The sequence below is a fragment of the Akebia trifoliata genome, chromosome 3, assembly GCF_017979445.1.
Source record: "Akebia trifoliata isolate Shusen 1 chromosome 3, ASM1797944v1, whole genome shotgun sequence".
Classification (NCBI taxonomy): domain Eukaryota; kingdom Viridiplantae; phylum Streptophyta; class Magnoliopsida; order Ranunculales; family Lardizabalaceae; genus Akebia; species Akebia trifoliata.
In genome coordinates, this window is record NC_141377.1 from 57,361,657 (window position 1) to 57,379,027 (window position 17,371).

The 17,371-nt window shown below is 33.5% G+C and overlaps 2 protein-coding genes across 3 annotated transcripts; both read right to left on the reverse strand.

Annotated features, from left to right (window-relative positions):
• Nucleotides 1–627: 627 nt before the first annotated feature.
• Nucleotides 628–4,103, reverse strand: SAMBA (valine-tRNA ligase). The gene is made up of 3 exons (XM_086437252.1): nucleotides 3,734–4,103; nucleotides 3,161–3,271; nucleotides 628–954 (listed from the first exon to the last, which is right to left on the reverse strand). The coding sequence occupies exons 1-3, from the start codon at nucleotides 3,894–3,896 to the stop codon at nucleotides 893–895; spliced, it is 336 nt and encodes a 111-aa protein (XP_086293378.1). The 5' UTR covers nucleotides 3,897–4,103; the 3' UTR covers nucleotides 628–892.
• A 1,282-nt stretch (nucleotides 4,104–5,385) lies between these two features.
• Nucleotides 5,386–17,343, reverse strand: LOC147408294 (uncharacterized). 2 transcript variants are annotated; one of them, XM_086437246.1, is made up of 3 exons: nucleotides 17,303–17,343; nucleotides 13,167–17,050; nucleotides 5,386–9,759 (listed from the first exon to the last, which is right to left on the reverse strand). In XM_086437246.1, the coding sequence occupies exon 2, from the start codon at nucleotides 16,934–16,936 to the stop codon at nucleotides 15,011–15,013; it is 1,926 nt and encodes a 641-aa protein (XP_086293372.1). In that variant the 5' UTR covers nucleotides 16,937–17,050; nucleotides 17,303–17,343; the 3' UTR covers nucleotides 5,386–9,759; nucleotides 13,167–15,010. The 2 variants fall into 2 exon arrangements, with proteins under 2 accessions (XP_086293372.1, XP_086293373.1); XM_086437247.1 differs by having other exon boundaries at nucleotides 9,667–9,979.
• Between the last annotated feature and the right edge of the window lie 28 nt (nucleotides 17,344–17,371).

The following is a 17,371-nucleotide window of genomic DNA, read 5'->3' on the forward strand; positions in this document are numbered from 1 at the left end:
TCCTTTTAACCTTCTCTGGAAAGTTAAGTCAATGGCCTTTTTTGGAAGAAAAAAATCTTAGGTTTTTTTTAATAAGAAGTTGAAGTCAAAGAAACAAGCTTTTGGAAAAAATAAAAAGTAAGGGTCTTTGGGAGAGGTTGCAGATTTAAGCACTTCAACCATTTTCTAGTGGTCTCTCATGGAATACTTAAAGTCAATGATATATCATATGTTTGAAAACCCAGGAGGCATCTCTAATTTTCACCAAAACCTGGTGGAGGTTAGAAAGTAAAGAAGAAACATGAGCTGATCCCAAAGAACAATGCTAAAACCGACTTCTTACAACACTGCCTTCAGCACTGCACTGGTCTGGATTCAATAAAAATAAATGCCAACTTTCTATGTTAACCAACTACCCCAAAAGATCTATCTGTCAAGAGAGGGGGAGAACTATGAATATATGATGGTCATGAGGCTCAACTGGGGTATGACACACCCGAGAGTGGAGGAAAATATACACTCAACAGCCCCCCCTTACCCATTAAGTGTGGAAAGATTCGAACCCGTAACCCATACGACCCTAGCGTTCTGGTACCATGTTAACCAACCAACTACTCCAAAAGATCAATCTATTGGGAGAGAGAGGGATAGCTTGAATTAAGAAAGACCCAATCAACATGAGCTTTTGGTTGGCCAGTTATTAGTTGGTCCAACAAGAGCAAAAATGTTAATAAATCTTAAGATCATCCAGGTTATGCCTATACAAGTAGCAGCAAAAGAAAACCAAATATTTTTTATTTTTTTCTTTGATGGGTAAGTTGGACTTTGCAAAGTGCCAAACCAACTAAGCTATAAACCAAACATTTTTGTTCTCCAAAGATGATATGAAACACTACCCCTCAAACAATCTCGGTCATTTTAGTTTACTAAACTGCTCTCCCTTACTAGTTTCCGTTTTGTTGTGCAAAAGACTACCTGAAAAAGGGAGAGAAAAAAGATGATCAAAGGTAAAAGAAAAAATAAACGACATAGGAGTTATGCACTGTGTGGCAGACTAGGCATATATAGAATGTTAAATCTAATATCCACTTTGTATAGTAATAATACCCATGAAAAAATATCATTGGAGGTAAAAATAAAAATAAAACCGAAAGAACAAATAGCAAACAGTGACACTAAAATAAGGTAGAATGTTAAATCTTAAATCCCCTTTGTATAGTAATAACAGCTATGCCTATGAGTCAAACAAATTATCTTGAGTTGAAGTGCATTGTAGTGCCTCTAATGTCACATGAGAACTCAAAATTTGTTAGTCACTAAATCTCCTTTTCAATGGTAAAAACATGAAGAATTGACAAAAATTAGAGTAACTACACTATGTGTAAGAAAAGAAGGTAATAATAAATAGCTAAGATACAATTAATTGATAGCAAGTACATTTTTTTACCAAGAACATGGCAGTTAGTAGTCCTACAAGGAAGCCTTTACCAAGGAGGTGCCTTAGGTAAGACCTGTCAAATGATGAACCCCACCCCCAATGCTATTAGTAGTACTTCCTAACTGTTTTTCATTAGATGGGTGCCTTGCATTTCTTCTTTGGAATCATTAACGTCGTCCAGTTCAATGTTTTGTTCTGTTCTGGAATGTTTAAGCCGTAACATTCCAGTTTTTTGACACTGGAACGTAACATTGTGAAACTTGTAATGTATGGCATTGTAATGTGAAACATATCCAAACATGTCGGTATGTACACAAAAAATCTAGCACTGGCATTTGATTGATTAGAATGCTCGATGCGTAACCATTAAACATATTTTGTCACTTCTAAGATTCAGTCAATCAAATAATACAGACTTGTATGACATTACATATGCAATGTTTCATGGTGCCTATGTTTGTCTTAAAATGCGTTGAACAGTTTCTAATGTGTATCGATATGAAAAAAAAATGTGGTTTTAATTCTAACTTTTATTTTTTAAACCTTAAGGAATAGAATAAAAATTTAAAAAAATGCAATATTTAAAGTATATCTTTTGGATTGTTCCAAATGCTTCAGACATTTTGCATTCGCTTGATTTCGTTTCGATTTTCGTAAAAATTGAAACAATGGCAAGATACGAGCTTTTAAATCTTGAGAGTCATATATGGTCACACAAAAAATGATAACAGCCCTGTTGGAAGGTTCTAAAAGAGTGAGAGGAGGACCATAAAGCACGTGAAGTGTGAGATAGAGTGGATAAGAACAAATTTGAATTAAAGAAAAGACATGGGTATAGACAAAATTGAATGGAGAACCAATCTTCATTCAGCTGACCCAACCCAAATTCTTGTCATTGTTACTATTTTGTCAATATGTTCACAATGCGATCGATATATAATATTCAAGAAACTGAAAAGATTAAAAGATAGATCAGTTTAATGCGGGGTATATGAGGTCCACTCATACTTGATAAGCAAGCCAGTTCAAGGAGAAATAGGGCTAATAACAACAATGTCTCTCCTAAGAGCGAAAAAGTTATATTGAATTACTTCATGGCTCAATTCACATTTTTCTCCCCAAAACAGACAAGTTTGAAGTACTTCTTCCAATTTCTCTCCAAGGAACTATCTCTGCAAACAATTATATTAACTGACATGTCCTACCAATGGAAGAGCTTCATATGATTGTTTTAAATGTTCAAAACTACTTCAAGGTGATTCATATGCTCTAACTAAATGCAATCCAAGGAAGAGCCCTATTAATTTTTTTAAATTTTTTTTTTTGTGCTAAGCAAGCAAGGGATTAGTGGTTAATAGAGGTGAAGGTGGGTTCAATGGGATTTGAACCTAGGTCATGGGATCAACTCTAAACCTTGGTTAAATTATCAGAACTTCACTCAACCATTTAGTTCATCACAAATGACAAAATGAAAACGTCATCCCAAGGATAAAGAAAAGCCAATTAACCCTAACTATATCAACATCCGCCGAATTTACTTTTCCATTAAATGTTTGAGACCAAGGTTCAACCACATTGTGGACATGGGTTATTTGAATTATGGTGTGCTTTGTTACCTTTCAACAATCAAACTAATAATTTTTTAAATATTTTTTTGTAATTTTAAATGTAATTATTATAAGCCAATAGAAATAATAAATGAAAGAATTCATTGAAAGAATTTATAGTGGGTTGAAGACTTACCAGGTCTTGAAATAAGGTGAATTTGAGAGCGAGGTCCAGCAAACTTCCAGTTATCTTCATCCAAGGACTTCACCTCCTTTTGAAGTGCAGCCATCAGATCAGCTTTCAATACTGCAATGCCCAAACAAACCAGTCATTACCAATTGATTTGAGGGAAACAAAAAATGATGATCCAAAAAAGGATTTAAAAAAAAAGACTATTCTGATCCACACCAAATTAATCACAATAGAAAATTACCTATAATGAGAACCCAATCATGATTTAATAGAAAAATGTGATAATAATAATAAAATCAATAATAAGAATATTGATTATCAATCAATTGATAGCCCATGTGCTTGATCATTTGTCTCCATACCAATTATTCTCATATTAATAACCACTTTTTCATCAGTATCCTTAATTATGTTAAAATTCAAGCAAATAATCAAAATCAAAACTTGAATTTTTTTTACAAATTAAGGTCCAAGCCATTAGATGGTCATGTGGATTCGCACTAAGAAGAACACAATCCAGAAGAAATCGACTACAAAAGAAACCCTAAGAAGAAGGAAGGAAGGAAGGAAAATTACCGATAAGAGCCTCGTCCTTGCGATCTTGAGCAGAGATGAGATCTGTGTGGAACTGTAAAGAAGAGATGTCTTCAGAGGCCAGAGGAGCGGCGGCTCCTCCGCCGCCGCCGCCGCCACTTGTCGCCGCTGACACCGAAGAATGCGCAGGTGATGCGTTACTCATCCTTTCTCTGAGTCTCTCTTCTCCCTCACTCGAAGTAGAATTGTGTGCAAAAAACCATCGATTTTCCTCAGTGTATAATATTCGTATCTCGAAAAAAAAAGGGGTGAGGAGGGACTAAAGAAATAAAAGTGGACTATCAAGGTACGGTACGGTAGAAAAATTAGGGGTATTTAGAAAAAAAAATCTCTCCTTCAGGGTCATTAAACAATTTTCCGGTTTCATCCTTCTCTTTCTATGGGACGATGGACATGGGCCACATGTTCTAGACTATAGTAACAAATTGGGATTGGGTGATTATTCTAGTGCGTTGTTCACTGTCCAATAGCCGTTTGACATGTGGTGCAAATGACATTTGTAATAAGAGATGAAAATTTTCTCTCCTGCCAGTGATGATCCGTTCATTTTCAATGTGATATATTTTTTTTAAGTTTGGGTACTGGATAGCCGTTCATTTTCAATCTAGATCAAGTTCGAAAAACATTTTTTTTAATATGAGTTTTTTCATAAAATCTAGAAAACTGTGGTGTCAGATTGGCAATCTGATTAACCATGTGAGTTCAATGACTCATTTTTTATGATTTTAAATCTTAAAATTGAAATGGGTCGGAGAGTGAGATTTTTTCTCTGTTTCTTATGTCATTTGCAGCACATGTCTAACGGTTGTTGGGCTGTGAGCGAAACATCATTTTTTGATGGAAGTTCAATTTAAGTTACGTAAACATATTAAGAAATTTAAGAAAATATACAAAATGATGTTTTTGAATTTCTTGCCAAAATACCATATCCTGAGTGTTGAAAATATAAAAAAAATAAAAAAAATTGACGATTAAAAATTGTGGTAAACAATTAGTTAGTTGATTTATCAGTTTAATTTGGAGAATTTTGCAAAAATGGACTCCACCATCCATATATCTAAGATTAAAAGCCATGTCGAGTTGAGAAGCCCAAGGCCTCAACACGATTTCAAGTAGGATTCTAATATCCAAGCAAGATTCCAACCAAAGTGAAGTACAAAAATCCACCCCATGATCGTGATATGTTTTTCCAAGTCAATTATTAAAGTTGGAACTTAAAAATTATCATTACAACTATCTTTTTAGAGAATAGATAAGATTTTAAAAAAGAAAAATCCAAAATAAACCTTTTTTTAGCCACTATCGAATGTTCTTGAAAAAGACAGTCAATGAATCGTTAAATTTAGAGGTTGCGTATGTATTGTTTTGTTGACAGGGCAACGAGACCCCTTGATTGGGGCGTTACCCTTTGCAACCCCGCAAGTCTGCGTAATGCAACAGAATACAAGACATTTACACAATATTTCATAAAGGAGAAATTTATGAAAAGGTGATCAACTTTTGACGAATTTTTGATTCTGGCTCATTGTTCATTTTAATTATCAAAACATGAACGATAATGAATTCATAGGTTTTTAAAGTGACCATTTCTCAATTTCACTTAACAACTGCAAAATAGTCATTTCATTCTGAATTTTATTTATTTTTTATAGCGAAAACGTTCACGTTTTGATAATTAAAATGAACAATAAGGCAAAATCGTGAATAACTCATTGTTAGCTCATGAAATAGTAATTCACCCTTTTTAAAGTTGTTTAATACCATGCTCGTTTAACCATTTTAGTAACATAGGAAAGGAGAGGGTAGTTTCCGGATTCTTATGTTACATGGCTTCTATGACAATTGTTAAAGATGGATTGCCATCCGTTTTATACTCGAGCGAATCACATAATTAAAACAAGAGTCGGGTTGGAGTGACCTCAGCGAGGGATACACAAGACACCTGGCACGCGCATATCCATAGATGTGTTTACTCATATATCAGAGAAAACGCATCAACCGGCCTGCGTGCGCCATCATGACAATATGCCTCTCTCTCTCTCTCTCTCTCACAGGTCACTCCAACATTAATCTTAAAACAATTAATAACACTTGAAGGGTTCTTTTAGCATATTTGGTCACTAGACGTTTTTTTAGGCCCCACCAATTTGGACAGTGGCAAGTAGGTGTGCAACTTGATTCAATTCAAACTTAGAATCAAACCAAACTGATAGCTTTGGCTGGTTTGGTTAGGAAAAATTCCGGTTCAATTTTGGGTTACAAAATTGTAGAATTGATGAATCGATTATCCTCAGTTCAAGACTTTATAGAGTCACAAATTGAGATTGAACTCTTATAAAATAAATAAATTTCTTATGCATTGGAGTATGAAGAACTCATTATTTCTCTTAATCATACAATTTTGAGAAGCTACCAAAATTTTGTGAGATTTTTAAAAGAGGGGTTGTCAAAAATTTTAGAATAATTTGGGTTTAAGTAAATATTCTAATAATTTTTATATTTTACAACTCAAAATCTTTTTGGGAACATCTTCATGATAAAATTCAATGGTAAACCCCAATAAACTACAATTTGGTGAGGTATAAATATTCCCTCCAACTATAGTTTTAGGGGGTCCAAATTAACTTATTTTATTTCTTTTTTTCTTCACCGTCTTCAATGTAATTGTCTTTTCTCTTTTCCCCCTTTCAATAACATCTCTCCAAATGTACTAACTTTTTTCTTTTACCCATTTTTCAATAATATTGTACTAATTTTATTATTTTTCCTCTTTTACCCTTTAACCTTAAAGAGGATGCTCGTGCCTATGGCATGGGCGAACTAGTAGTATAACATTAGATGATTAAAAATAATAATAAATTGATTATTAAGGTATTATAATCTTTTTTTCAAAAGTCAAGATAGTTCCCAAATACATGCAGAAATATTTTTCCAGTACTTTTGAGAGTTTAGCTCCCAAACACATATCCTATCCCAGAGTACTTCTCCACCTCCTTCAAAAAATACTTCAGCTCCAATTCATTCTTGAAATACTTCTAATCTTCAACTTATTCATAAATTATTATTATTTTACTCCCAACAATTAATTTTTTTAGCTCAACGGTTATTTCTTTTTTTTTTTTAAAGAGTTTTGATAACTTGACTCCCCACATGGCATACTCAAAATACTCTTTTGACCTGATATGTGATAGAACCATAGATTTTATGCCTCAGGATACACATATGCACATCACCATAGATATATGCAGTTGTGTATCTTGAGGAAAAGAGATATATGACTCTAGCACATGCCACATCAAGCTTGTATTAGTATTTTGAGTATGCCAGTGCAGTCAGGAAATCATTACACTTTTTTCAAAACCCTCATTGAAAACTAAAACAAAAAATATTTTTGAGGTTAAATAACCAAATTCAAGGTAATAATGAATGTAACAGTACAAAATAAATATTCACGAAATTGGATATCTGGTCATTTTCTTAGATATTAGAAGTAATATTATTTTATTTTTACTCTCATAATGTCAAAGAACGAATTTGAGAAGAAAAAGCAGCAAACATAAACCTGAGATAAAATACACATGCATATGGTTAGAATAATCACATATTATTTATTTGATCAAATGTATGTTACATTATATATCTTTTATATATGACAACGAAATCGCCATTCTTTTACAAAACAAAATAAAAATGAAATAGAACAAATGAAGTTACTACAGATGAGGGTACATCGATTATTTTCTTCTTTTAATGCTAGTAATGAAAAATTCATTTAAATATTAAGGATAGCAAGGATTTTTTTTTTTTTTTTTTTAAATAAAAAAATAGAAAGCCTTATATTAATTAACACTTATTTCTTATTTCTTCGGCAAATGAGTTTTTTTATTTACACATTCAAAATCATATTGAGAGATTGGTGAAAGCCAAAAATTGCAGTTTAGACATTTCACCTTATTTGTTGCACATAGTGACAAACTTTCTCGACTTTTTGTAAAAAATAGAAAAAATGTGAAACCTTAGATGAAAAATCGATGTTAATAAAATAATCGGCAATTAATAAAGAAATGTATAATTTCACAAAATAATAGGTGATTTAAAAAAAAAAAATTTATTTCAATTTTTTTGGTTTTGACTCATGTCCCTTAATTGTTTAATCTGAACTTGGTTAGATCGTTTAATTTGCTCGAACTTGCTAATTTGTTCTCAAAATAGAGCGTCTGAAATACTTCCGCTAGTCAAATAGATTTACGATACAATACAAAAAAAAATAGTTGATTTTTTTTTTTAATAATGATATTGGTAACTTAATTTAGAGTGTAATTCTTTTTCTAGCAATTTTTCCAGTCAGATAATTTGATCTAGTTTTGGGACCAAGTCACCTCGAGATCCAATTGAGTCGATACAACTCAGTTGATTTTTGAGTCAATCCATGAATTCTGAAACTGATTCTATAGGTAACATGGATGTCTATTTTCTAGAGAGCATTCTCTCATTAGTCATTAATAAAAGGGTTTTGAGTCAATCCACAAATTCTGAAACTGATTCTGTAGGTGTCCATTCTCTTACACTGTGAAAGAGTATTTAACATAAGAATGTAACCCCACCAAGTCCCCTATTAATTTTTTTTTTTCCAATTCATAAGTCTTTTTTATAGTTAGTTATCAAGACTTCTCAATCTTATCTCTAACTAAAATTCTTTTAGAAAAATAATGCAGAAGAGAAAAGAAAAAAAAAAAAACCCACAAACTTGACAAGTGGTAATTTTAGGAAATTTTAACTGGGTCACCCATACGTCTTTAACTCCATTTGAGAGTTTTTATTCTGCTTAAAACCCGTATTTTACTTGGATTTCTCTGTTCTGGTTGAATTGTAAGTTTGAAACAGGCTTGCATGTTGGTTTTTTTTTTTTCAATTGTATTAGTTTTGTTGGTTTGGCTTGATTTTTATATAAAAACCGATCAAAAAATTTTTATATATAAAAGAGTCTTTAAATCACTAGAGAAACAGAAAACTTGCATTGCAAAACGTACATACTTATTAAATCTTCAAGAAGACAAAACCCTTGTTAGCAATTAGGAATGCGGCAAAAATTCGAGATGTGAAAAAATCGGTCTCTATTCAATTTTGATTGCAAAAATCCACTCTAAAATTTGATAAATGAAAAATATACAGCATATGCTTCACACATGTATTATCTATCTTATTTCAAAAATTCGAAAACTAAAAATTCAGTAATATGATAGTGATATTAATAGTAGTGGTGATGCTAAAATTGGTGATGTTATTGATGATGGTAATGGTAATAGTGATGGTGGTGATAATGAGTATATTGAGGTTATTGTTCCATTGATTTATAAAAGAAGACCAAAGTCAAGGGACGAATCATCAATTTGGAAAATTAAGGTGTAATCTCAAATATATGTAGAAGGCCATGTCATTATTTTTTTTTTTTAAATAAAAAGGACATTTGTCACTTAAAAAGGTGGATCCCTCCAAAATTTTGAAGCATGGCTGATTCAAAGTCTACTTGCACAACTTACTAGTTTACACTATGCAACATACAAGTTCCAGTATAATTTTTTCGACCGAGTTTTATAAAAATTCGTAAAAAAAAAATTGTATTTTATTATTTTCTAACTTAAAATACGTGAATTATTCAAAATAGTAATGAAAAATTTGTGAATTTTTCAAGAATTAAACAGGAGATTGCTGCTAACAAGGGTCTAAACATGGGTGGAAATTTGAACCTCCTTAAACCATGATCTAGAGTTGTTTTCGAATGCTCACAAGCCAAATGACATAATCAGGTATCATAGATGTCAAAAATGCATGTGTAACTAATAACAACACTGTGTAATATAAGACCCTCAAACTTCATCCAATTAAAATAGAGAATTGACTACAAAATTTCTTTAAAAAAAAAAAAACGAAAAACAAAAAAAAAACCACTGACCTCCATTCAATGTCCAAAACAAGTGTTCCATTTCCACATAATTTCTAGCATCCAACTGTTTAAAAACATGTTCAAAATAAACATAAATAGAGCATTACTAAATTGTACATGATGAGAATCCAGAGTCAACAAAGAATAATAACAAGCATTGCAGTTGAGAATGTGAAGGTTATCACATTCTCTCCTTCCTTCAAATTCAAGGTCAGAAAAATAAAAAAACTCATCCCAAAGCAGATAGCAACACCTCAATATGAGATTCTAACTGCGTGGGTCACCTGTACGTGTTTTTAAAAGAGAGGCTAATACCCAAGACAGGATTAAGTTAGAGAAAACAGATAGCAACACCTCAATATTAAATGTAATAACAAGACTTGTTTAATCGATCTTAAATTTTATGAATAAGATTCGATGATAATAATAATGTAGAATCTCTTTTATACATAAAATAGAATTTGACCATTTTAATCAATTTTTCTAAAATACATAAATGAATATGTGATTACCCAGCCAGAACGGTCTCTAAAACAATGGGAACAACTCACACAGGGTCACATTTCCAACAATTACATAAGGAAAATTTATATTTTGACTAAGTTTGCTATCTGACAGAGGGCCATCCACTTCAAATTGATTCTCAATCTCATCACTGTTCCACTAGTTGATATATGTCAAGGTTTACCTTTCAAACAGTATCTCACAGGAGAGATTCACAAGGATGTCACTAGGAAATTTAGGGCTGTCATTGGACTGGGCTGGGCTGGGGTTTTTTTAGTCAAAAAATTAGGCCGGAAAACAACCCAAGTCCAAGGCCGTTCCAACTATAGCCTAATCCACCTACATTCAGGCCATTTTCGGACTGGGCCAAACTATTTCTAACTTCTTTCATTGTACAGAAAACACATCAAATAGTTCAAAAAATAACATATTAAATAGCACATTGCAACAGTAATATTTTAAGGGTGTAATAGTAATTTACAAGAAACAAGGAATAAAAAGTTGGATAGATGATTTTACAAACCCACCCCTTTCCTTTGACGTTGCACCTTGCAAGTTGCAATAGTAATGTATTAAGGGCATCATAGTAATTACAATACACCATAATTTACTAGGAACTACGGATAATGGGCCACCCAATGGGCCTAAATGCAATACCAAAACTCAAGTGTTGGGTAACTAAAGTGGAGACACCTACAGGAGTGTCATGTGACTGATGTGTATTAATTGATTAGATCAATCGTTAAAAAACTCAAGAAAACTTTTAAAATTTCATCTGAGACACCCATGTCAGTTGGCACAGAGAACTAAAAGAGTTTCTACAAGAGCTCATGCCCAGACTCATCAAACAATTGTCAATTCAAGTGCAAATAATCAAACAAAATTGAGTACAAGGATTTAACAGGAAAATTCTAAATAGTAATTAAACAAAAAAAAGGAGGTTGCCCACAAGACTAAACTGGTATTCCTTTGAAAAAATCAATAGGAATCTGATCAGATGCATAAGGTAATAAGAAGCAATAATAAAGAGATGAGGAAGAGAGAGAGAAGCATTGAAATTTACAATTTAAAACTTGGGTTTAGAAAACCTCAATTGAGAGTGGGAAGAAGTTGTTGGATCATCCTTTTCCCTCCTTGACAAATTTGGGGGTCCAACTCAAAACCAATTGGCAATGAGTAGAGAGGCCCAAGAGCTTATAAGGAGAGAGACAAGACAAGTGAATGCCTGATGTGGGACTAAACTCAACACACCCCTACACATGTGGGACAGACGGACTGGGCCAAAGCACGTGTAGATATGAACTGGGTAACGTGGAGAGAAGTTCGCTCTGATACCATGATAAATTTGGGGGCCCAACTCAAAACCAATTGGCAATGAGTGGAGAGGCTCGGGAGGTTATAAGGAGAGAGACAAGGCAATGAGTGTCCGATGTGGGACTAAACTCAACACGCCTTTTATTTGGGTTTGGGACTGAAAAATGTAATACCTTCTTATTCTTTCGGAATGAATACTAAAAATAAATAGACGGAAAAAGAGAGCCAGTTAATGGAATTTTGGTACTAGAGACACCAGTGTTTGAAAAAGGTGTGTACATGGAGCCCTGCCTCAAGGCTTAAGCTTAACATGCATACTTATTTTTTAAATTTATTAGCATCATTAAAGCCTTATCTTGAAATTTTGGGGTCTACGGAAAGAATAAAATGTGGGATCACGAGTCTTATGTATCACACCTTGATGACTAAAGACTTTTTTAAACTTAGGTCCATGACCACTCCTCTGGCCTGAACTACTGCTCATTACTAGACTCCAATGAAAGGGTGAGTAGGGGTGTTAATTGAGCCCGTTGGCCGCCCGATAAAACAAGGGTTAGGGCCTCCATATCAAACCTGCAAGGATGGATCCAGACTCAATAATTTTCAGCCCATCAATTCAGATTGGACTACGGCCTAATAGTGCCCAACTGGGCCAGATCTAGCCCTCTCTTATATATTTAGGAAATATTAATAAAATAGTTAATTACATAAATATTTTCTAATAAACGTAAAATATATTATATAATTGTAATTTAACTTTTATTTATAATAATTATAGGTTAATAAGCCATTAATTACAAATTCGATCCGATAATCTTCAAATACATAAAACAAATTATTTAAAAAAAAAAAAACTCTTTTCATTTAAAAAATACATTGAATTGTAGTCATTTAGTTCGAACCCGACCAAAGTCAAGCCCGAGCACATTAAGGTTGGGCGAAGACTTAGTTGACTAAGGCCCAATAGGGGTATAGCGTAGGATTAGGTAGAGCCCACCTATTTAGGGTTGGGTTGGGAGTCAATTGAACCCGTCCTGAACCAGCTCATTACGGCTCTAAATGACTTGACCGAATGTACATACATCTAAATAACTTGACCAAATTTTATTAACTTTGATGATACTTTCAGAATGTCATACTAGTCATATCCAATTTCTTTGACGAGCCAATGTGAAGGACAATTCACCTAAGACAATTGGTCTTGAATGTTTCTTAAAAGCATACTTATAATCGTGATTTTTCAAAATTCATGCAACTCTGGCAACTTAAACTCGACCTCGACCAACTGACATGGATGCTACCACAGATAACTCATCCGATATTTTTGGAAATATTGGAACTGTGGAGTCTGAAATGGGTCCCACAGTAAGTTCAATGCCCACACTTTCTACTAATAAAATTTGTTGTAAAAGGCCTGAAAATAATCTTTAAAAGAAATAGTTTCCAAAAAGAGAATATAAATCACCTGTATACTGGAATTTGTTTTTGCAATTTTCAACTACTAAAATTGTAAAATGAAACTCACCGATCTTCTTTAGATCACCATATCCCCCTCCCATTTCACATGTTTCTATAAAAACAAATTGGCTTTCTATCGATTCACAAACAGCAAAGACTATTTCTTTTTCAAATATAGTAGTTGAGCATGCTTACCCAATGGCCACGAACTCGTTTGTTCTTTAGAAGTCCACATCTTTCTTAAGAGGACTTGATCCATATCATTTTGCTACCTACAAATTATAGAAGTTCAATATTATTGATGAAAACCAACCAAAGAATGTAATAATTGTAAAAAAAAAAAATTCATTCCACTATAACAAAATTTGATTTTGCGGAGAGTTTCCTTATTCTATTTGACAATGTAAAAACATAAAATCCATTATGTTTCTCATTTACATACAAATTAAGAACTATACTTCACTTCAGACCCTAAATACTAAAAGCATGGTATCTAAGTACTTTTACAAGGCAAACACCGAAATTTTGTTGGGCAACAAATCACTCATGACAACCTCTCTAAATACACAAAGAAGGAAATGAAGTCAGGTCACTAAACCAATAAACCTGCAAAAGCCAAGTATTAAATCCACACAACAAGTTTGAAAAATATAAACAAACAACCCAAGATTTTGCTCAAATACCTGCCCAACTGATCTGAATAACAGAAAATTCAATAACCAATGAAAACCATACCAGATTGAGTGAAATTACACCGATCATCATAAAGTGGTGAAACGAGGGAAAAAGTAGAAACACCCAAAACTAAAACTCCACAATTAAAAATACCAAAAAACCCATATCTTTTAGTGAATTAGTGATTGATACGACCATTTAACTTCTAATGCCATTAAAATAAGTAGTGAACAAAGATTATGTCATGAATCAAGGCTTCCTTTCTTTTTTCTTTGTTGTTTTCCACCCATGGGGTGATAAGTTATGGCAGTGTGCATCAACAACTTTCCCAACAGGACCACATAGCATCACTTCCACTTCCAACTCTTTATACAGCCACTGATCTCAAAGTTGAAAAAATAAGTTTGGCTAGTAAAAAAAAAAAAAAATAGTGTTTTGTACCCATTACTACATTAGGTGCTTTGCCATAAAATTATACAACCTTTACACAAGAAGGTTGGAAAATATAATTAAAAAGAACACAGAAAATAAACAATTCTATTCAAGGACCAGAATTATCCGCCATTTGTGAAATCTTTAATTCATTCATTAGGAACAAAGGTAACTAGTAATATGTTATTCGTTTTAGTATGTATTTAAGGTGTTTGATGAACTTAGGTTTCCTAAAAGCCTGAAATTCATTCATAGGTATGTGCCACAATTTCGGTTTAGACTTTGATGTTGGCCAAGCTTAGATTGGAAGATAGGAACAAGTTGTAGACAAAGGATGCTATTAATTATTTAATTAAGTAAGATGAATGATGTAATTAGGGATAGGTAGGTTTAACAGTTGAGGTTGCTGGTTATCAAAAAAAAAAAGTTGAGGTTGCTAGATTTTAATGGTTTTCATTATATTAAAGGATTATGAAATGGAGTTCGGCTATATGATGCTGGAGCAGTGCACACATATCTATGGCTCAAAATCAGATTTATCCATATTGTTTTAGACATCTAAGTCCATCCCACTTTCAGTTCAATCTGAAGTCCACCACAACAGTCCAACAAGACCTAAGGTCTAGTCTAGTCTGATATCATGATTCATGATAGGATGTGGCAGTTTTTTACACCGGCTGTAAACTTGACACAAACCTCATTCATTATCAGAAATTTTTTGGGCCAAAAATGCATTGCAAAGGAAACATGTGGAGAAAACACAAAAGTAATATGATTGAGATACTAACACATTTACGCCTTAAAACATTATCATGGAAATCATTATCATCGTGAACAAAAAAATTCTAGCAGAAATAACATAAAATTAAAACATTTACTCCTTAAAACGATTTGCAAAGTACTACCTCAACATTGAGTATCTTATCTTTACTTTAGCCCTCTGGCAAAAACTTACGAAGTATCTCCATATGCTCATGATCGGATCCATCCCTTACAAGCAAATTCACCACCATAGCCGTGGTGTCTGCATTTGCTGAGAAGCCCCTCTCAACCATTTCATTAAGAAAATGAGTTGCCTTAGGGATAGCATTATTTTGGATCAATCCTTGAATCATGATATTGAATGTAACATCATCTGGAATAGAGCCCTTCTTTTCCATTGCCATGAACAAATCTTCAGCTTCTTTCAACATTCCTCCCTTAAAAAAACCGTTGAGCATTGTGGTATATGTTATAGTGTGAGGTTGAAGATCTTTGGTTGAAAGATTGCAAAAGAATTCCTTTGCCGCATTTATGTTCCCAGTTTTGCATAAATTATCAATAATGATGTTGTAAGTTACAATATCAGCTTTCAATCCATTGTTTTCCATCTCATTAAATAGTTTCATTGCTTCGGAAAGGTAATTGTTTGTCCACAAACCATCCAACAATGTATTGCATGTGATGATATCCGGAATTTGGCCATGAGTTTGCATCTCATTGAAAAGCTCTTGAGCTTCCACAACTCTCCCAACCTTGCACAACCCATCCATAAGTGTGCTGTAGGTAATTGTGTTGGGAGTCAATCCCTTGCGATGCATATCTTCAAAAAGTTGCTTGGCCTCGTCCAATTTCCTATCCTTGCAATAGCCATTGATCAAAATGTTATAGCTATAAACATCAGGTTCATGACCACTACTCACCATTGAATCAAAAACATATTTTGCCTCTGTCATATGGCCTTGCAGGCAATATCCATCCATCATCGTGCTGTACGTGACTATGTCGGGCTTTTCGCCTCTTTGAATCATCAATTCCAATAGTTGATGTGCTTCTTTGGCCTTCCCTTCTTTGCAAAGTGCATCCACTAGTATACTCATTATGAATACATTCGGGGAGATGTTGAAATCTAGCATTTCATTGAATAACCTTGTTGCTTCTTTGCCTTGACCTGACCTGTATAGTTCATGAATCAAAGAGCTGTATGTGGCAACATCGGGCTCAACACCTCTTTGAGACAATATTTCTAATACATCAAGTGCTTCTTTAGTCCTCCCATCTTTGCAAAGACCATCTATCAGAATGTTGAAGGTTACTACATCAGGCATGACTCCACCGTTCACCATGCCATTGAAAAAGCTTGCAGCTTCTGTCCACCGACCAAAACTGCATAGACCATGAATTAAAGAGTTGTATGTGGCAACATTAGGCTTCCATTTTCCTTTCTCCATCTCTCGGATTAACCTAAGAGCCCCATTAATATCCCCACTCTTGCAAAGTCCATCAACTATCGTACCATAAGTAATTTCATTGTATGGATACCCATTCTCCACTATTTTGTTAAAGAACTCCATCCCTTGAGTTACTTTATCCTCCTTAAAGAAACCCTTAAGCAGAGTAGTCAAAGTTACGCAATTTGGTTCGAACCCACGTTTGAGAGTGTTTCCAAAAAAAGCAAAACTGATATCCATCCGACCCAAGTTGCAGCAACAATTTATCAATATGTTAAATGTAAAAAAATCAGGTTGGATTTCTACAGAATTATTCATCATATTGGTAAACATAGATAACACAGTAGAATACTGTTTCATCTTGGAGATGGCTCCAAACAATTGATTAAAAGAGATAATGGAAGGCATGGGTCGCATTTGAACCAAACGATCGAACAAACCCAATGCCTCATCAAACCCTAGGGTTCCAGTTTTACACTTCTCTCTTACCATATTTTCCAAATGGGACTTAATCTGGTAGGGATTTGAGTGTGATGGTTTTGTAGAATAGAAGAAGAAGGGAGAGACAGAAAGTGTACCAAGCTTTTGATGAATCAAAATGGCAGCAACATTTCTTGACCATTTCATGACTGAATCTCTTCGTAACATTACCCTTACAAAATCGGAAACACACCTTGAAGAAAACAAATAATGGATACTTACGTTTTAACCTCTTGACCATTTTCTAACAATTATGATCCTGCGTATCCCGAAGCAAATTACCTATCGATTCAACGAAAACATGTTCAGTCAGAAGCTATTGAACATAATATGTAAAAAAAATTCAAATCCTTTGATCTAAAATCATAATGTTAGAGATTTTAATAGTGATTTTTTTTATTTTTCTTAAGGACTAGATAAAAAAATATATATATATATATATATTAAAAAAAAATTAATCTTAATTGATTCAACTTATCACAATAAACAAAAGAAGATATATGAAAAGAAAGAGATCTAGCCGTGGGAATTTACTAGAAATTCTTTGCTACTCAGAATCATAGATCTGTTTACTCAGGAAACATAAATGCAGTCTTTGCATTT